At 38.1% G+C, this 22,470-nt stretch overlaps 2 protein-coding genes across 2 annotated transcripts in view; one reads left to right on the top strand and one right to left on the bottom strand.

Annotated features, from left to right (window-relative positions):
* Positions 1-3,251: 3,251 nt before the first annotated feature.
* LOC140226257 (small ribosomal subunit protein bS21m-like) lies at positions 3,252-8,579 on the bottom strand. Its single transcript, XM_072306749.1, has 3 exons — positions 8,428-8,579; positions 6,288-6,397; positions 3,252-5,178 (listed from the first exon to the last, which is right to left on the bottom strand). The coding sequence occupies exons 2-3, from the start codon at positions 6,368-6,370 to the stop codon at positions 5,001-5,003; spliced, it is 261 nt and encodes an 86-aa protein (XP_072162850.1). The 5' UTR covers positions 6,371-6,397; positions 8,428-8,579; the 3' UTR covers positions 3,252-5,000.
* Positions 8,580-14,636: 6,057 nt separating this feature from the next.
* LOC140226552 (uncharacterized) overlaps positions 14,637-22,470 on the top strand; it is a 77,952-nt gene continuing 70,118 nt past the window's right edge. The window contains exons 1-2 of the mRNA XM_072307002.1: positions 14,637-14,883; positions 18,064-18,224. Coding sequence (XP_072163103.1) covers positions 14,745-14,883; positions 18,064-18,224 — 300 coding nt within the window. The 5' untranslated portion in view covers positions 14,637-14,744. The remainder of the gene's footprint in view (positions 14,884-18,063; positions 18,225-22,470) is intronic.

A 22,470-nucleotide genomic window follows, 5' to 3' on the forward strand; every position in this document is an offset into this window, starting at 1 on the left:
CTTACAGTCAAATTTAATAAGAACATGATCATTTTTGGGCTTTGCTAATCAAAATCAATTAATCACGTGGAAAAGCAATGTTTCACGATTTATTCATGTTACAGATTTCAATATGTAGGCCTACATGTAAACTAGTGGCGGATCCAGAGGGAGCGCAACCGGCGTACGCTCTCTCTCTCCCCCCCCCCCCCATTTATTTTTCGTTAAAAATAAAAGAAATAAAAAGGAAGTGGAACCAGAATTATTAGTTGCGCCCCCCCCCCCTTTTACAGAATTCCTGGATCCGCCCCTGTGAACGGTTTTGATTCCTCAATGAAAAAAAAAAATGAAAGTGGCGTTCCACAAGGACGATTCTTAGGCCCTCTTGTTATTCAGTTTACATTGATGACTTTATATTGTATTCGACGAACTGTCCTTATCAGATGAATGACAGTCCCTTGACGACTTTGTACCGCTTTGAATCATGTTTTCTTTTTCTACTTTTTATTTTATACATAAGATGTTTTCATGATTGCAACAATGTTGCGGACAAATTTCATCGAAAAAACAATGAAAACAAAAAGTCGAAAAACAAAGAAATACATAAGAAATTCTGAAAAACAATGAAATACTTAATATTTTTTTTTTTGACGGCACAATCTTTTTTACTTGCATTTGCTAAGGACATTAGAAAGAATATTTACACAAAACAATGCCTGTTTGGAGCTTCATTTAGTGATTTGTAGCAAATAGTATGATTCTATACAATACTCATGCACTACAGTACTTGTATTACCATAATTTAGCATGGATGATAATTTTTTTGAAAAATCAACTTTACATTTCTTTTTTTATATATTACTGTAGTACGTTACAGGAAATGTGTGTGTCAATTTTCGCCATAATTGTGCTGTCGACGGCCGAGATCTGAAAGGGGACCTGACAGGCTCTATCATCTACCTAAATACCCCGCCTAGTTATGGTTAAGCACACACAAAGATCTGGTTTTTGTTTTTGTTTTTTAATACCGTAGCAGTACAAGGCACATGACTGTCAACCAGGAATAGCATATTTATAATTTCATGTGTGTCTGCACGCATTTGTCCTTTTCTTTCTGTTTTGGATTTTTTTTTAACCTGTTTTGGGGTATATCTCTCTTATTCATTAAAATTTCTATTTGTCTACTGCAGGTCTTATACAAAGTTGACTTGATGTTGAAAAGAAAAAAAAATGAAACTATTCATTTCAATGAACTCCAAAAGGGTAGTCTCATTTTCCTTAATACTGTGTACTGTAAAAACATATATACCTATATACAACATGTACATATACACAGTGGGTGGGTGAAAAGTGTTATCACTTGAGAATGTGATTTTCTTCCATTCTATATGCAGTACATCTACAATGTAGGCCTACTAGTATTCAACATCAACAAATCAGATTTCATTTGAACATGAATTTCAACTTCAAGAAAAATTGCAAGTTGTGTGCAAACCTCCACTCTAACTGCCATTGATTGAAAGAAAAACTTTGTTGTTGTTGTTGTCCTGTTGTTCACAAACATCAAGTACCATCTCCCATGTTACCAATACATAAATACAATTACAAAAAAAAAATACATATAATAATATATATGTATACAAATGCACACCAACACAAACTCAAACATACATGTATATGTACCCTCACAGTCACAACCACAAACACAAGTCCAACCACCAAGTATTTTTGTCATTACCTGTATTAACCTGTTGAGGACGAGTCTGGAGTATACTTGGGCAGTTGTCTATGGGAAATGCATGTTGTAACAAAATTAGTCCGTCCTCAACGGGTGAACATTATCTTTATGGCAGAACTCGACACTAACTTTTATTTCTGGTGGCCCGTTTTGGCCACTAAAATTTGTGAATCTGAAATTTTGCCGACCAGAAATAAACTGAAACATTACAATACATTGAATCTTAAGTGCCCTATCCAAGCCACCAAAAGATGGCCTTCTTGGAAATTTGGTGGCCCGACATCAATCATTACTGGCCCTGGGCCACAGCTAATGTCAAGCCCTCATTATGGCATACATGTAGCAGACCACAGAACTCCTCCTGTAACACACCATGGTGTTTATATCGACGTAGATTTTGATTCATCCAGGTAGTATGCTATAAACGTGTAAATTAAATCTGTTTGACTGGACTCGCCGTGATTTTCACAAGTAAGTCCACTCGAACAGATTTAATTTACATTCTGAGGCCCCCCCCCCCCTCGACGTTTCGCGCAATGTATCGCTATCGCGAGAAGCTATCGCCATCGCGAGAAGCTATCACCGCGACGTTTCATGACTTTTTTCTTTCGAGTCTCCCGCATCTTTTGACACCAAATTTGCGATGCCCGGGTGCGCGGTTCCGAAGTTGCGCATAAATATGCACGTGCATGTCAGACCAAAAACTGCTCAAAAACGTGAATTTGTGTACAATTTCAATGCAAACTGTGTTTACAGGCAAATTTCATAAAAGCATGATTATTTTGGGGTTTTATTGATTAAAATCAAGTAATAACGCATTTTCTTGTTCAGAACAATGTCACGGACAAATTTCATCGAAAAAACAAGGAAAAACATAAAGTCGAAAAAACAGAGAAACACATAAGAAATTCAAAAAACAATAAAATACTTAGGAAATTTTTTCTGATTGCGCAATTTTTTTCTCTTACATTTGCTAAGGACACTAAAAAGAACATTTACACAAGAAATGTGCCTGTTTTGAGCTTTATTTAGTGATTTATACCAAATTGTCTGATTTCATGCATCATTATGCATAAATTAGCATAATTTAGTGTAAATGATAATTTTTGAAGAAATTAACTTCATGGTACTTTAGATTACATCATAGGCAATGCGTGTGCCAATTTTCGTCGCGATCGCGTGGTCGACGGCCGAGATCCGGAGGGGGGGCCTGGGAGGCCCCCCAGCTCTATCATCTACCTGAATAGCCGGCCTAGTTAGGGTTAACACCATGATGGTTTTTTTTTTTTTTTTTTCTTGTGACTCAAGTACAGTGTATAGTGCTCTGTTCTCTATTCCTTCTCCATAACGTCACACATTTCCATTTTCACTTGAGGGAAACAAATAGATAAACATGCAGTATGACAACTACACTGTATAGGATATTTATATACACTGTACAATCCTGCTTGCTAACTGTAGGCATATCTGTAAAAGCTCAAAGATCAGGTCTTCTTCGTAATGAATACTCATTTACAAATCATTTTGACATCATTGACTTTGAGTAAAGTCTTTTAATCTCGTTATCAATCAAGTTGCTATTGCAACGCTCACTTTTTTTCATTTGTGTGCAAAATACATTGTGTATCACTTATTCATAAATTTCACATTTGCAGAGATAAAATTTTCCTTCCTGACATTTACAATGTATCATGACATCATTTTTCCCCTCCAAGATGAGAACTGCATTCTTTAGAAACTCTGAAGAAATGTATTTTCCTGGAAAAAAAAAAATGAATAAATGAGGATTTGAACAAAGGTGACAACAATGTCAGTTAATCCATATTGGTATGATGACAACAACACAGTGCTATATTATGGTCAAGTACATGGACCTTACAAAATTTGCCGTCTCGTGATTGGGCAAAAGTTTAAAGTGTCATTGCGATGCTGTCTCTGATGACCGAGATTTCGACCTGTCAGCAATTTAGTCTCAAATACTTGATACTCTCTGGCTTTTATTCTTGTGATCCAACTTCCAATTTTTGCTTTAGCAGAAACGAACAACTGGCAACAATAATCTTGCAACATACTTCAGTGATCTCATGACAAGAATTCCATTTCAAGCATCTACATTTACATGATGAGAATTAAAGTTTTCTTCACTTTCACTATAGAGCACATGTGTGAAAATCCTGAGCCACAAACAAGAGCCACAAGGTAATGGCATTTTGCTTGATTTTGGTTGCATTTTTTTTTTTTATTTAGAACTTTTTCCATATATGCAATAGCAGAAGAGAATTTTTTCATATATATTTGGGTTTTTTTCGATTAATTTCTTCTTTTTGTTGTTGTTATAAATATTGAAAGCTGTCATACAGCTGTACAATCTCTGACATTCTGAATGACTGAATCTTTGAATGACAGATACTGTAAGACCATATCTATACATGACCTTCTTCTTTGCATGCAGGGTTTTTTCATTTACATTCAAATTCTGGATAGCTCCTTTTTTTTGTACAGTGCACTCCCATTATAATGAAATTCAGGCTGCAACATTATCCGCTCTATAATTTTTATTGTTTATTTGTTCGGTTAAAACAAAATTTCGATATAACGAAAGAAAAATGCCAGTCCCAAGGACTTCGTTATAACGTAGTCCACTGTAATTGTCTTGTTTGAAATGTAGGCAAGTAACTGAGTGTCTTCCATCAAATCCAGACCAAGAAGTAATACAAAGTACCGCAGGACAGACAGGCATCACCAAGCCAAGGACAATCTTTCAAAATACCAGACAGCAAGTCTGCGATTTTCATCATTCACATTTCTGTAAGGAATCTTTAAACAAATTCATTGAACAGAACAAAGCAATGAGTGAAAACTTTTCTGCTGATCTCCGTACATATTTCCTGTAAAAAAGAAATTTAAAAAAATATACATATATCTCTTAGTAATGGACAAAATACAGCAAATGGATTATCCTCAGCCATGCTATGCAACACACCAAACTGATGTCTCTAAAAGTTATCTATCACATCAGAGATCACCATGCAATGACGGCTGCCTTCTCATTGGCCTTGCTCAGGTACACGCTCTGTTTTTATGCTTCCTTGCGCTAAAAATCCCATTGTGCTTCATATTTCCTGGTTGTCAGACACTTCCTTTTTAGTCCAACTCTGGTCAGCACACTTCATCACATATTCGAACCTGTTCTCCCTCATGCCGAATCAAACTCCTCCACCTCACTTTCTTCTGGTGATCTCCAAACCAGACATGTCAATCTATGGGAGCCCCATGGCTCTGTCTACATTGGCCATGGATCAGTCCTGTTCTTTCTCATGATGAAACTTATCCTACGCCTCATCTCCTGGTTGTAGATGCCTTTCATGTTTTCGTACTCCTTCCTCCGACGCTCCTGGAACGGCTTCTCAAAGTAGCGCTTCCTCCGCACGGTCTCTATGATGCCGTCTCTGTTCAGAGCGCTGAAAATGAGGAGAAATGCACACAGAGCAGGTCAATGCCACACATTGATAGTGGCAAACATGAAGAATCAATTTAGTGAAAATCTGTATGGGAGTGACTGGAAGCCTTGGCAGGCCACGACATCATCGCTTCATCAAACTTGCATAATGCAACTATGATTGATATCACTACTATAGGACAGCATGTGAAACATTAACATGCATGTAACTTACATATACACTATAGTATTTTTCTCTTCTGACTTAAAGGGGATGGCTAGTACATCGTAACTGATCAGCGGAAATCAGTGGGAATGCTGAGGGATGATTGTTCCAATCCTTGTGGGATTCATTTAAGAGTACATTATATATCTATTGTTGTGTGAAAATTATTTGCTTCAGAATGGTCTCATATTCAAGTAATGTGCAGTTTATACGTGTACGATCGCCCCATCACTGTACAGGCATGCTAACCTGGAAACATTAAACTGCACATTACTTGAATATAAGACCATTCTGAAGCAATTAATTTTCACACAATAGATATATAATGTACTATTAAATGAATCCCACAAGGATTGAAACAATCATCCCCCAGCATTCCCACTGATTCCCACTTATCAGTTACTAGCCATACCCTTTAAATGACTCTTTCATTGTTCTGTGTGTTTTATTTTACTTCACATAATGCAAAGGCTGACATCTTGTGCATACAGGGGAAGGACCTAAAAACCATGACAATGACCTTGTTATAATTCATTAGGTTTCTCGCTATACAGTATCTGGGTACAAAAACAAAGAAATATAAAGAGTTAGGACTTGCAAAATCAGCCTTCTGTAAAAGGGTTTGTACATCCAACCTCTTTTTAATGAGGTTCCACTCACTTTTTGTTTGTGAATGGCACGTCATGTCCATATCATTTTCTGACTACTATTATTCACCTGGGGTGAACCACAACAAGAGGTTGGTTTCTTGTATCTCTTGCCTTTTTGTCTTTTGTGTGTGTGTGTGTGTGTGTGTGTGTGTGTGTGTGTGTGTGTGTGTGCATACTGAATGGGGCACTTTACACGGCACGGAGTTACACAACTTTGACCACTTGAGTACATGTTTACCATAAGTTCATACTAACCTGTTAAGTGTTCTGTAGGCAGAGTCTACATCTCCATTCTTCACGAACACTGTTCGGGCCACAAAGCGTAGGTGTCTGCTCATGGTGTTTCCTTGACAACCGACCTACAGCTGTATGCATTGAACGGGATGAAAGCACAACATTTTATCTTACAGTTCTTTCTCCTAGCCAAAGCATACATGTATCTGCAAACTATAAATATTCACCTAATAATGCAGTATTTCAGTAATCAGCCCCCCTGTTGTATTTTGACTCCTCGAAAGTCACATGACCGATTCCTGCTTGCCCATTAAGACGAATACAGTCCATTTACACATAAAATGATAAACCATGCAGAGATCAAATTCCAAATACTGTAAAACCAGAATTTTTGCGTGCATGAAATTTTTGCAAATTTCTTCCAAGATACTCCTCAATGTTCCTTCTGGAACCAAACGAGGAGAATTTCGTAAGGAGCTAAGATTCGCAAAACTTAAAATGCACGTGAACGTTCCTGTCTACATTTACGTGCATTGAATGCCAACGTCAATTCACAAAAATGTCTACCCGCAAAAGCCGTCGGCTCTAATTGGAGGAAAACTTCATGTGCAATTATTTCTGGTTTTACAGTCATTCTGTAGAGATATTCACATTCTTCAGTTTCAACTGATTTGACAAGACTACTAAGAGATAGATTCTAGACTTCTAATGAGTAGATCTAATGTCAGTATAGAATTTGAGAGAGAGAAAAAAAATCCATACATATTCACTCTGGAGCCAAGAAGTGTAAAAGTGACAGATGAACAAAAAATACACTGAATCCTTCCCTAACTGTTAGAGGTAAATATCAATGGAACTTCCAATGAGTTCCAATCCAAGTTCAAATTGGATAAATTGCGCTCTGTGCATTGCATGCCGCGTACCGTGGCCATGGTGGCCGGCCATAATCCCATCATGACTAAGGACTTTTCAATTGCGTGGACGTGGCCGCCAGTCTCGTACGAAAGTGGCTCGAAATGGCTGCAGTCCAGAAGTGGTGTTCGAGAAGTCCCTTTCCTTTAGGGACTTTAGGGACTTTTCCATTTCACCCCATGGACGTATGGACGTTAGAATGATTAATGATCGCGATCGCGAGTTGTTTACCTAGGTTCACCCTAACGCCTGCATGGGGCGCTGTAACCAGTAACAGCGCCCCGACGACTTGTATGCAATTTAGTGAAGTAATCAAGTGCACTGCGATGCTTGCAATTCAGGTAACAACTCATCGTTCAAAACAACACTTGGATTCGCAACGAAAAACCGCATGTTGTATTAATACCATATTGTTGAACATCATAGGCAACTATGTATCCCTAACCATTACCTCCGAAAACAAGATAAATCGTCATCATCTTTGACTTGAGACCATCTCCGCAAGATGCGGATCGCCATTTTGAACATATCACGTAAATAAAATCATCTGCGCATGCGCGAATGAATATTCATGTCAGTTCTCAGCTAGCCATCCTGTTTTTGTTTTTGTTTTTTCCACAGGCATACATTGTGTATTACAACATGTGCTACGTTTTATCCATACCCGATCGACACTGACAGCAAGGCTGTTGTGAGTGCAGTGTTAGCGCATGCGCTGTGTAAGTTGTACTACACATTGTAAGATACGAAGTGCGGAAGGACTAAAACCTCAAATAAAATCTTTAACCGGGCTCTTAAAACAGATCGTATTGTAAATTGATTTCTGCGCCTCTGATTGTAAGTAGACTGTCTAGCAGTAGGCCTAGGCCTATGGGTACAAATTTCAGTGTAAAAATACTAAAATGCGACCCCGACTCGGTACGGGTTGGGGTCGCGGTCGCTGGTGCGGTTAGGTTCACCCCTGATAACGTGCAATATTTGTCACCATTAATCCCTAAGGACAGCTCCCCCGGCCCTGTGGCTTGTCACCGCCTCGCCTTGAATGAACAGTGTGGAATTGAGGATCATCATATAGTTCAAGGATATTATTTTTGGTCAGCACATGCACTCGAGCCAACATGAAATATCAGTACATGGGACTGTACAAGTCAGGCGATCGATGATATGGTGGATGGTGTAGGTATACCTACGTGTACGGAGCGAAGGGTTCTCACTGGTAGTGGTACATATAAAACTAATGTGTACTTACGACATACAAATGTCACTTTCTATGGCTGGAGAGTGACCAGGTGGACTGACGACAATTTCAAAGTTTTCAATCTGTCCTAGATTCTGCAAACAAGAGATTTTGAGGGGTCCTTTTACGGCGCAAAAGAAGTCTTGCGTAAGGGTCCACCTCAATGACCTTATCATGTACAGTATCTAGCCCAAGATGGCGCTGTTTAACGACGACGGGTTTTTTTTTTTTTTTTTGGGGGGGGGGGGGGTCGTTTTTCTTCTTCTTTTTCGACGAAATTTCTCTCTCCGCGCAATACCTTGGAAATCTGTGGGCTGAAAGTTGTGAGATCACATCTAGATATCAAGAGAATGTGACATAATTATGAGCGCCTCTTGACAAATATTTAATGACACCGTCCAACACTAGAGACAGAATACATTTGTGCAATGTATTTAGGGATCAGAAGTATGGAAATAAAGACGAGGCGACGATGACGAAGATGACGATGAGGACAGTAACTGAATTGAATTGAATTGAATTGAATTTCTTCGTTTCATTTCCATTTTACATTGCATTGTTGTTTATGTATTGACACATAATATTACAGTAATATATCAGCATGAATTGACAGAATATAGGGTACTTATACAAACGGAAATGGGGGTACCCAACTAAAAGCATAGCTTGTAAAATTTGTAGGTCACCATGACGAGTAATATTCATAATTATGTATAGAGTAATTGAGAATATAACATATATACAGACTCCTGAAACATATTTACATAACTTGTACATATTTACATCTTAAAGGTAGTAAACATGAATGAGAAAGTGAGGGAGAGAAGGAGAGAACGAGAGAAATAGAGGAAAGAGAACCGAAGGGGGAGAGAGGGGAAGAAAAAGAAAGAAAGAAGGAAAGAAAGAAAGAAAGAAAGAAGGAAAGAAAGAAAGAAAGAAAGAAGGAAAGAAAGAAAGAAAGAAAGAAAGAAAGAAAGAAAGAAAGAAAGAAAGAAAGAAAGAAAGAGAAAAAAAATAAACCGTGGAATTAAAATGAATAGGAATTCATGTAAAAGTTGATGTAAGATTACCTTATAGGGTAAAAGTGTCCAGATATCTGGTATAGAATAAAGGCTACTTACATCGTAACATATTTACTCAAAAGACTACATTTTTAATTTGCATTTGAATGTTTTGAGGCTTGTGGTTTGTTGAAGAGAATAGGCTAAAGAATTCCAATATTTTGGTCCAGCAAAAGCAAGTGTATTGTGTTTAAAGTTAGTTCTAATGGATGGCAGGTGGTAAGAAGAAGACTGCCGAGTGTTGTGCACTTGTTCATTCATAACAAAAAGTGACGAAATAACCTGTTGAAATTCAGAATCATTCGAGATGTACATAATGGATCCTAGATTCATAAAATATATATCCTATACTTTTAGAAATTTATTTTCATAGAAGAGTTCATTAGTGTGAGAACGTGATGTTGCACCAGAAATAATTCTCACTGTCCGCTTTTTAAGTAATAATGATTTATCCAAGTATAATTTTGCTGAGTTTCCCCAGGCAAGAACGCCATAATTGAGATAGGGTAGTACAAGGGTTGAGTATAGTATACGCAATATATTCTTTGGAATAGATTTTATATTATTGATAACGTCAACATTTCTGGAAAGAGGTTTACTTGAGTAGCATTTATGCATTCTCCAATTCAATTTGGCATTTATATGTAGGCCAAGAAATTTTGTATTCGTGACTTTGTCTATTTGCACATTATTAAAGAGTATATGGCCTGGTAAAGATGATAATGAATTGCTAGATATCATATAGTTGGTTTTCAAGAAATTTAAAGATAACTTGTTTGCATGGATCCATGTAACTACAGATTTCAGTTCTGAATTTATAATATTCAGTAGTTGGTGTGGATTTTTGTGAGAGAAGAAAATACTATAAGAATCGTCGGCAAATAATATGAAAGAAAGAATTTGCGCGATTTGGGAATTTGGGAAAATCGTTTATATATACAAAAAAGAAAGAAAGAAAGAAAGTAGGGGACCAAGCAGCGACCCCTGTCGAACACCACAAGAAATAGATCGCAAAGTAGACTCCGCACCATTTAAAGAAACAAATTGTTTTCTATGAGTTAGGTAACTTCTAAACCATTCCAGAGCTTTTCCTCTGATTCCATAATAGGACAGTTTGTACAATAAGATATTATGATCAATGGTATCAAAAGCTTTAAAATAATCTAAGAATATACCTACAGTATGTAAGTTCTTCTCAATTGCCGAGGCAACCTTATCAATAAAATGTAGTATCGCATGTGATGTTGTATGCTTTTCACGAAAGCCAAATTGTACATTAGTTAATATTTCACATGATTTGAAAAATTTGATCAAACGAACATAAATGAGCTTTTCAAGGATTTTGGAAAAGGTTGTGAGCAAAGAAATAGGGCGGTAGTTAAATACTTCTTGAGGATCTACTTTTGCAATTTTCATATTTTGTGGTACATCACCGTTAAAAATAGATAAATTGAATACATGGGTGAGAGGTTTCACGAAAAATGCAGCGACTTTCTTCACTAGCTTGTTTGTGAGGCCATCACATCCTGGGGACTTGTTTGTCTTGAGGTTACTGATAATATCAATTACCTCCTCTTCTGTAACTGGAATTAAAAAAACATGTTTCAGAATTCGGACTTTCTAAAAAGTCAAAAAAAAAATTCTTTGTGCTGTTTGGAACATTTTCTGACAACCTTTTCCCTACATTCACAAAGTATATAACTGAATGATTCGCTTATAATTAATTTGTCTCCAGTTTGGTGATCATTAATCGTAAGTTTTGTGGGTCCTGTGAGATTTTTTTTTTTTTTGTATTATGTAACTATATCAATGATGATGATGATGAAGATGATGATGAAAAAATAGAAGTAAAAATCACAACAATAACAAAAAAGAAGAAGAGAAAGAGTGACAATCATAATCACTATTAAAAGAATACTAGTACCACAAGTAAAAAACAACAACAAACAAACAAACAAACAAAACAAAAACAAAAACAAAAACAAAAATCCCCGAAACCTGAAGGGATGGCATATATGTCATCCCCACCACCCAGTGAGCTGGGGATGCATACCCCCGCTGTCTACGCCCCTGTACCAGAGTGATGCTGAAAAGTAGCATTTTGGAATCTAACTTAATGTAAGCATTTTTTTTAAGGCAATGTCCACCCTACTTTCTTTACCAACGTAATCATAGACTAACGGAATCAAAGACCACAGAAACAAACAAACATGCACATACACACAGTCATGTTTAGGACCGGAAGATTTCTGTGCTCTTTGGGAGACATTTTTGCTCATGGAATGGAATTCAGCGCGAAGGGCAGTTTTGACGCGAAAATAAATCTTGGTCCACGGAACGCTGTATGACTTGTATAGAGATCAGCGGATTGGCGAGAAATCGTCGCACCCATTCGCACCAAAAGAGCGCCCGCTTTGGTCTTATTGGATTACATTCAGCGCTGCTCAATTGAGGTACATCAAAGAACTATATACTAGTAGTTCTGTGGGTATTATACAACAATCGCTGTTTGGTGGCGCTTCCCTCGGAAATATTTGAGTAATATCAACTTTCTGTGCATCATTTATGCCTACAATAAATAGATGAATGAATAGTTACATGAGAGAGAGGGAGAGAGAGAGGGAGAGGGAGAGCGAGCGAGAGACCGTGTAATGAATTATGAGAAAGGATTACGTCATGATTGGCATGTTAATCTCGATTTGTTTTAAATAAATAATGTTCAATCAACGCGTGAAATGTCTTTCCCGGGGGATTTTCGTGATCTCGAAGATTCGTTATCCGAAACACACTAACTCCCTGTACCTTTTTATTAATCCAAAAATGAAAAAGGGTTCCTTAAATCGAACATTATATGACGTTATTCTGAAGGTTCGTTTTTCCGAAGGTTCGTTAATCCGAACATGAAACAAGAGTCGTTATGAAGATTCGTTAATCGAAAAATGAAATAAGGTTCGTTATTCGAAATTGAGTAATCTGTGGCAAAGTTGGGGAATGGGAATCGTCGTTAATGATGTCGAGTAGTTACGAGGATGGAAAGGGGATGATCGGGACCACGGATCCTTTTAAAGGATATGAGCAGTACAAGATTATGTGATTTCTTTAATGTTTATTTTCTGCCTTTGAGTGGCCTCGATACGTCATGCGTTTGTCATCCCGCTGATGATATAAAGAGGAAGCAAGGATAAGGAGGAGAAAATACTTCCTGTTTTATCAATGACAATGGCCAATGATGACAAACTATTATATTCCAGTTTGTCGTATATGTGTATCGTGTGTGTGTGTGTGTGTGTGTGTGTTTATCCATGTCTGGTGCGTGTATGTGTGTGCGTGCATTCTGAGAACTTATAGGATCAACTTTGAACCTTACCAGTGTCACGCACGCTGTAATATAGGAGTACCTTTACCGGTGCAACTTTGCATGCACCTTTGCAGATCAGAAATATGCAGAGTTGAACCTTTAATGGTGCTCTAATTGTGACACTGGTCAGAAAGGCGCAAAGCTGCACCTATAAAAGTGCTCCCAGAGTGCTCCCGCCTTTGGGAGGGAGTTATATCTTAGGCCGATATCACCGCATTTTCCTCCTCGCTCGATCCGAGTTGCCATAGACTCAGTTCTACTTCCGATCGTCCATATATATACCTTGACTTCATAAGCTTTCTGAGAGAAAATAAATGAGATCGTTGTGATAGATATAGGGCCTATACGTGCGATTAATTCTTTCCAAACCTTTTTTATCATTGTCATGCATGACGAAAGTTGAAGGGGAAAAAATGCAAAAGAATAGAAACAAAACGACATGAAAAAAAAAAAATACCCTAGAGGCCTACTCAATAATATTATGAAGCTATACAAAGATGTTCGTTGAATTAAAGGGCCGTGTACACATTTTTCTCTTGAAAGTGGTTTCTGTAGCTTTGCAGCCTTGTGAGCTATAATAGCCAAATCCTTATTGGTGCGCCTCTTTACATTATACGATCATTAAGTGGCGGATCCAGGCGGGGGCGCACCGGGCGCGCCCACTTTTATAGGCCTATTTTTTATTTTATTTTTATTTTTTGCATAAATCAAAGGAGATAAAAAGAAAAAATGGAGGGGGTGCGTGCACTCCCTTTAATTATGTGTTCTCTCCCCGCCCCCCCCCCCCCCCCACTTTACGGAATTCCTGGATCCCTCTATCATTGTTTTAATCTTCGAGAATGTTAGGGGGGAGCGGATCCACATCCCCATTACACCCCACCCCAACCTTCAGCCCCCTTGATATATATTGACTTTGAGGAGCGTTGTGTTAATAGGACGTTTGCAATTTCACACACAAACTTTTGATCAAAAAGAATATTCCTGTTTGTGTTATGCTTAGTTTTGCGCTAATGAAATAATGATAATGATAATAATAATAAATGAATCCGACTTTAGACTGGAGGAAATGCCGTTTGCGAGTAGCATTATAACAAAAAAAAATATTCTGCACTCGTTGTTCTGCTAGTAAATTTAAAGAAAAAAAATACACAAAGGTTTTTGTGTGACAGACAAAAAAAAATCCCTCATAAATGTGGCGACAAGAATGTTAGCTCGTAAACATTGAGGTGCACTCAGTATAAAAATGTGCCTGTACTACCAGGTACCCAGCATCATGTTCATCCATGGTTTGTGAATAATGTGTGGATGTGTGTGTATGAGCCTCGCTGGGATGTTGTGTATGGATGGATTGATGGGGATAGCAACCGACTGAACTGTACCATCCCAGTGTCGCTTGCCGCCGCGTACATTATTGGACTCGCAGCGAAGGCGATTGATGTGGCGCTCATCGTCACTACATGCGGGCAGCAAGCGCAGCGGCGGCGGCGGCGGCGATGTGGCGCGATGGTCAATACGTTCCCACTCGTATATGAATATGTTCACCCCTCACTCGTAGAAAAAAACCCAGTTGCGCTGCACGGGCATACTACTGGATGGCGTGCATGCAGCAGGCGTATGAAGCGTAGCGTCGTGCTTGTGTGTCCGTCCCCCACCGAGCGATATCCGGGTAAAATCTATGCACACGCACAGTGCAAATACATCAATGCATGTCCTCCGCCGGTCTGTCGGTCCTAGCTCCTCTCTACCTACTTTATCGTATAGCGCCTTGTTACCGTTTATAGCAGCATTCTGCAGGCGGACATTTCAATGGAGCAAAGATTTTCATCCATAATGTCCAGTTGCTAGGATTTTTGGACTCATTTGCTCGTGATCTGGTAGTTCCATAGTAACCTTATACGTGCACATACAAAATGGGATGTGGGAATAGCACTGACGGTAAGGGAGAAGACGGGGAAAAAGGATTTTTCCACCGAAGACCGAAAGTGAGCATTCGCGTTGGAAATCATGTCAAGTTGTCCCCGGACGAAACAACGGTTGTTTTCATATTTGGTAAGGACGTCAACATTTAGTGATTTAACGTCTGAAATCATGTATTTTAATCTAAAAGTGTTTTTAAAGACGTCGTAGACTCGTACAAATTCCTTTTCACAACAAGTCTTGAACTAGGCGACTTGAGACCAAGTCCTGTGTAATCTTTAACTGGTTTAATTATGACTTTAACACTTGCCACATTTCGTTACCCTAACTGTTAGAGTCTAACGTTAACAACCTGTTAGTGTTAACTGTGTTGTTAGGGGACGAAAGTTCAATCGATGATATGAACTGAATTGAAAACGGAAAAATGAGGGGCGTGCTTCATCTTCCAAGATGCTACAGCAATATTTTGAGGACTGAAAATTCAGCTAATTCTCAAAGCAAACCTCGTGTAAAAACTAACTGAACTTAGGCCTAATTGTACTCTATGAAGCTGTTATAATAGTGTTACGATTACGTCTCTAACGGTTGTAGTCTCAAAGCATGCACACTGCACTAAATACAGCAATAAATCAATTAATGCAATTTAATGCATTCTCTATTTGGGGTGGGTTGTAACTTCTAGACCTCTAACGTTAGGCCTGCTGTCAAAGAAAAAAAAAAAACTGATTGTGATTGCTGTGGCATGGTCCGTGCAAGCACATTTGTGACCGTGCACCTCAAAACGAACATAAAGTCGCACACACTGATTTTGCGTGAAGACTGAAAATAAGTGAAATGGGTCAACCTAGCCGAACTTGACATTTTCATGTTTTCTGAAAGAGCGGGTCTTCTTTTACAATATGCTAAAATTTGGTATCATAAAACGGGCAGGAAAGTGTGTTTTTTTTTTAGCAGTTTATCTCGAACATTTTTGGTAAAAAAGTGTGATTAGGTGTGTCTTTAGAATCCCTTTTTCATGTCTGAAAAACCTTGTCCACACTCTTCACTTTCAACTCTAATAACTTTTGAAAGGATAGTGCAGAATGTGTTAATGAGGCATGCTTAATTTCAGTTTAATCTGATAATCCCTTCATTGTCGTTACTCTGGTGGTTTACTTCCTTTTTGTTTTGCCCCATTCATCGCACAGCCAGCACGGTTTGGTGAAGATTAAGCGCTTGAACAGACACTGTACTTCAGAGCCTCTTTTCTCAGTTCACACTTTTCCTGAGTTTGTGCTTTCTTTCCAATATTTAGATAGGTTAGGAGAGTCCATTTGATTTGAGTTATACATCATTTTAAAGCTTAAAGTCTGCTCTTTCAGAATATGGTCTTAACTAAAAATTCATGTCTGGCGACTTTTTGTTTGTTTTGAGGTGCAGGGTCACATTTGTATGATGTAGATTGTAGACTCCACTCTACCTAGAAATCCAGTAAAAAAAAAATGTGAGTCTCCAAGTATCCATGGACCATGCCTTTGGAATCCATCAGCTTCAATCCACTAGACTAGCACTACATTGAAGGGAATGGTTGCCCCACAATCTTACACTTACAGTATTGCTATCTGATGAAGATGTTAAAGAACTGTGCCATCCAGTTGTCAAGTAGAACTCCAGACATTATCTTGAGCAGAAGAAGAAGTTGTGTGTTTTGTCATTGTGAGTGTGTTCTGTATGGAGTCTGTAGAGAGACCAGTGTATCATACTATTAAAGGCTACTGCAGTAGAGAGCAGGCTATTGCTGGATCATCATTAATTTGTTTGCTAATGATGATTGTACTGTAGCTGGTGTGTGTACCAATACCATGTAGGCTACTACATAGTGCTGACAGGCCAGGCTTTTAAGGGGGCTTAATTATGTTAGGTTGCTAACATTAGCACAGACCTTCTGATACATAATGGCAAGATTGTTATACTGTATACCGGTAGTGTGTGCCGTATTGTGAATGGAACTAGGGCAAGGATGCTATGTTGTGGGTGGGTGGGGGTGGGGGGGGGGGAGTAGAAATGTAAACCAGCAATTACCATGTACTGAAGGTCTACCTCATTGTATGTGTGACTTAACATCTTTCAACCTTGATATGACAATGTGGCTGTGGTCTTTGCTTGTTGTTAGTAGTTACATAGGTCTAATGGTGGAGATTATGGGACATCATGGCAGGATTAAAAGGGGGGGGGGGGGTGGCAAAATACTAGGAATAATGTTTACATCCCCCTAAAAGTGTTCATGTGTGTTTAAAGTTGCATACTCCCGTATTGCTGAAATTAATACACACACATTTAGATGGAAAAAAAATTGCATAATATGGAACTGCTGCAATCATCTATGGTGCTAATATGCCTCCCCCCCCAAAAAAAAAAAAAAAAAGGTTGCCACTTTGTTGACTGCATGGATATTTACATTGAAAAAGCAAACAAACAAACAGTGAGCTAATGAGACCATATCCCATAGATGAGGATAAAGAACAGATTTGATAACTGTGTTGTTGTTGAGGTGTGAATTTTCTTCAATTTGTCTCCCTCTACAAATGAAATTTGTAAGATCGCAACTACATAGTTTAACAAACATATTGGAGAAAGGAACCACTGGACTCGAGCATGTCATCTTGCTTTCAGGTGTTGTTGTTGTTTTGTGGAGGGAAACTTATTTAACCTGTTACTGTTTGTGCATTAGCAAACATTTAAGTCATATTGTGTTCGTTATTAAGCTCTGATAGATTTCAAGCAAAAAGAAATCATTTTGATTCATTTAAATAACATATAGTGATAAAGGGCTTCTATGCAATGTATACAATGTACCTGAAAATCATCAGCTCTCGTGTTTAAGCTTAATCAAAGTTGAAGTCACACACACATCTTTGAGGAAGAGTGGTGATATTTAATGCAGAATAAGGGGAATGTATTGACACATACATTTTATTTGTATGTGTTTGTACTAGCAGAATTATGCTGTCAGTTTTAGAATATGTTAATGTTAATGCTGCTATACATGGCACATCCAGTTTGGGGAAGCTATGGGTTTGGTGAAGATAGAAACACAACTGTGTGCCAGAAATATGCATTGGATATGAAATGCAGTGTAGATGTGTGTTGCTTGATAACTGATGTAACTTTTCAATTAAAAATGTTCGATCACGAATCATCAGTTCCTTAAAAAGAAACAAAAAAAAATGATAACTGAAACTGAGTGTTCTTACATGCTTGCATGTTTGTAGTCATATGGTGAAAGAAACCATAACCGTTCTAACTTGTCATTGATTTCAACTCCTTTTGCAGGTGGACCTGGCTCACGCAAGGGGCGAATTGTTGATGATATGATTCACATGTATGGATTCAAGGCACTTATTGTTGAGGACATTCTTCTTGAAGAACTCCCCAAGAAGGTACCAAATATTGGAACGCCCAACAGCATCAGAGAGACAATGGGTGTGGTCTCGGTGAGTATTCGTTTCAACCAAATATCAAGTTCCCAAACTTGTAAGTAAGCAAGACTACTAGAAGGGGGAAAATTCTTGCCGGGTATGTCTTTCTTTGCCGGACACAGGTGTAGCATTAATACATCAATTGCATTGTATTTTGCAGACTTGCAGTAAAAACCGTTGCTCCTGACCATACAATTGACTTGAAATCACTCTAGCACTAGATGATATACTGATTTTTATATGGACAAACAAGTTAAATTAATGAATTTTAGTGGATTGGTATGATGATAATGATGATGATGATAACAATAGTATACAACAACATATGTAGTGCATAAAGTGCATTACTTCCTCAGATTAGGTTTAATTGTGATGAGATCTCTACTGTTCTCTTTGTTTGATTTTTACTCAGGTCATTAAAGTCAATGTGAAGATGGTGAAATATGCACTTTAAACCATTGCGCTTGCAATCTGTGTTATTATTCTTTGCAAATCAGATACATACAGAATACAAGCTCTTCAGGGATATGTGCAATAACACATTTTTGATCTGTTGCCTGGCCACCGCCCTGATTTTTTTCATCTACAAGCAATCAATGTCCAAGAAATTAAATCATGTTTGGATGGCCTGACAGTGTTATTGCACACGATCCAACCCTGATTGTACTGTGTAGAGGCTGCAGGGCATGCATAGCCAGGAATTGAAAACACACACAATAAAAGCAACGACAGAAACTCTGACACTCTGCTATTCACATCCCTGATACTTCTATCAAAAATGCTTGGTTCCAGTGGTCCTTAATTGAAAATGAACAGCGGTGTATTGATTCTATTCATGTACGGGCTTGAGTGAAAGACATCAAAAGAAATGACAACAATAACAAAGAAACTTATGGAAAAGTGAATAGAACACTCCAAGGTACGTGAAATGCATTGAGTGCGTAGAAGTGCAGGTATATAATTAGGCAAACAGTGTGACATAAAATGTGTTTATGGTTAAGCAAGGTATGTTTTAAATAAGTGTGGATAATGTAGCACTGACAAATATTCAAAGTGAAATTTTAAAGAATTTGTAAGGTACAGTACTGCATCACTTTGATTTGATACTGTATATGCTGTTATTTTTGCGTACAGATGTTTTCGCGAATGAGGAGGTCATAGACATTTTCGCAAGATGTTGTTTTTTCGCGAATTGACACCGACGCTAAAATAAATGCACTGTCACCCAAGTGCATCGGGACATTTTTGCGAGTTGTTAAATATGCAATCCAACTGTGATTCACAAAATTCGCGAAAATTAAACCCTCGTGAAAATAACAGCTTATTATACAGTAGTTGCAATTACTGTAAAAGTGGATGTTTTCGTGCTACTTATTTTTTGCACTCAGCCGGGTAAGAAGAGTTTCGCATGTTTTTAATTCCGCAGAATCAAGACATCAACTTACTAGAACATATATGATAAGCAAAAATATTTGCGTGCTTTAATTTTCATGCTAGTATCTGGTTGCGCAACAATTTAAACACTGAAAATTTCCACTTCTACAGTACTTCAAAATTGGCCTTTCGATCAGTTTTCCTTCACAAATAATGCTGGAGAAAATGTAGGTAACATTTCATAGTCTAACAATATCTTTGTTTGAGTCTCATGATCATGTTGGACCAGACGTAATCATTAATGATATTCTTACCACACTCTTTTGTGTTATTCAATTCATTGAGAGGTCATGCAAATGGTTTCTGTTTGAGTTGTATTGTGATGAAACATTTTGTAGGTCTAGCATTTGACCAGTTGTCTTTTAAATCACAGAAGCTTCTTCTAGACCAATTCCATAGCCCAAATGCCTTTTACACCTATCAAATGACCTCCTGTAAATGTGTCATTAGAGTCAGAGTTTCTCTTTGAATCCAAACTTTGAAGTGCGCAGTTTCTGTTCCTGCATACATTTTGTCATACAGACTTGTCTGTTCAATCACGTTTCCCCAATATTGCACTGTGTAATCTAAAGTTGCAGTTTGCTGTTTACACTGCAGTGAGTTTTGAATGTGCCCACCAGAGCTCTGAGGAGCAGATACAAGATATTAACCCGTTGAGGACGGACTGATTTTGCTACAACACACATTTCCCATAGACACCTGCCAGAGTATACTCTGGACTCGTCCTCAATGGGTTAATAATGCACATCACATGATGCCTGTTCCCTCATAACCTGACTCTGTGGCAGAAAGATGTGTGCAATTTATTATTCTCCCTCCTTACACCTCAGTTCTGTAATACAGAGGATTCCAATTTTATGTTTGAGCAAATATTGCCTTTGCGCAAAGGGTGTTGACATGCAGTCTGTGCTCATTGGAGAATATTGGAATACATTGTGTGTAAGAAACTCGCAATATTTCACTTTTCCGTGTACATTGTGATGATAAAATGGTGATGTTATTGTACTTCAGAAAACTTGTCAGATTGCCACTAGACAAAGGGTATGGGAACAGTCTCTGCAATCAGTATCCTACAAATACGCAATAACATGGGAGGACATTAAGATTTTTTGCCAGAGATTGTACTTATTGGAAATTGTCAGAGCACTCTTTATGCAAACTTTTGTACTTACATGTAAGTCTGGAATTTTTATCTTGAAGATGCTTGAACAGCATTGGTATAGTTGCTACTGTATGGCAGTTAACATCAAAATGTTATAAATTTTCACTGTTGAACTGTCAGTGTAACCTGTCCCACTAATGATATGATGTTTTCCTTGCGGGATGGTGCTTTTTACTTTACCTGCTGAATTTTGTTTTAAAGGTGTGCACACCAGTCAGCCTAACTTTATTTTTCATTGGACTCAAGATTGCTGGTGCATTGAAGTGATGAGAGTCAAAATGATGCTTGATTTTTTTAATGGTTTCAGAAGTCACCAGCACCATCATGAATTTATTTATCATATATGGCACAACTCTCCAATTAAATGTTAAGTACTGTACTTCAGGCAGACTGACAAACAATAAATGGTGTCATTGTACAGAGCTACATTTGTATGTAGATCTCTTAGCCAGCCTTGGAGATAAAAAGCAGTTTGTAAATGAATAGTACCAACTGTAGTCAAGTGAGCATTATAGAAATTACAGTATATGAATGTGTTCTACACACGTTTGTCTTGTGCAAAGGAAATAAAGCAACTTTCCGCAAGGCATTTGATAGACAAAAGGGTCGTGCCTTTAATGTAAATTACCAATGTAGAGTAGTTGTAAAATTGTAATGAAGTTGACCAGACTGCACCAAGAATCCTACTATTGTTCATGACTGGGATACAAAACCTAATCAAAGTCTGAGGCATAACTATGGAATAGCAATAGGAGATTCATCTTGTCTGTTTTAACACATGAGTGCATGTGACATGGCCATCTTAGTGGTGGAATTGGCCATTAGGTTTCTCGAGAGAGTGGTGAAAGAGCACAGTTTGTCTCAGACGACTGCAGACTCACCCAGCTGGATGAGCATGAAATGGGGCTATCAGCCAACAGTGGCATTTCTGCCCAGATGAACACCAGTAAATTGTGTCAGCATCATGTTTCTGCAAAACAGGTCGCGGCAATGTTGACTTGGAGGAGATAGCTCATATTATCCCTATCGGTTACAATAGAGTGATGTAAAACTATAAAGTTAACCTACAAAACTTTATGAGTACGAGTGAGATAAACAATAAACACCACATGATAGGAAGCTGTACATTCCAAGCCTTTGGGGATCACACACTTAATTGGTCACTTTCAGCAGATTAGTGCCAATAAGTCATGTACATAATTGTGCTTTCCCCTTTTTTTGGGGGGGGGGGGGGTGGGGGTGGGGGTGGGGGGTGGGTATAATCCCATGAGAAGGCTGTCACTGTTTTATACAAACTTAAGAGAGATAGAAAATAAAGATACATAATGTGTCATTGACTTTGAGTATGCTTTGGTCATAATGATTTTTTTTTCCTCTTTTCTTTGATCAGAGATTGTGGCTATAGAGAAGAAATGTAACATATTTCTGTTGCACTAAACATGCTATATGGGATGGAAATCAGTGTTTACATTCCTCAAGTTCGCAGAGCTGCCTGAAGTGCACAAAAAAATAAAAAAATGACGTATAATGTTTGATTGCGGCAGACTTAGGATCATTAATAATGCAATGTGTGTGTGCATTACATATACTGAGGGAATCGGCAAGTTCAACAGAATACACATCGTGAATCTTGTGTATCTTAACACAAAATGCACAGATTGTATC

The sequence above is a fragment of the Diadema setosum genome, chromosome 3, assembly GCF_964275005.1.
Source record: "Diadema setosum chromosome 3, eeDiaSeto1, whole genome shotgun sequence".
Taxonomy (NCBI): domain Eukaryota; kingdom Metazoa; phylum Echinodermata; class Echinoidea; order Diadematoida; family Diadematidae; genus Diadema; species Diadema setosum.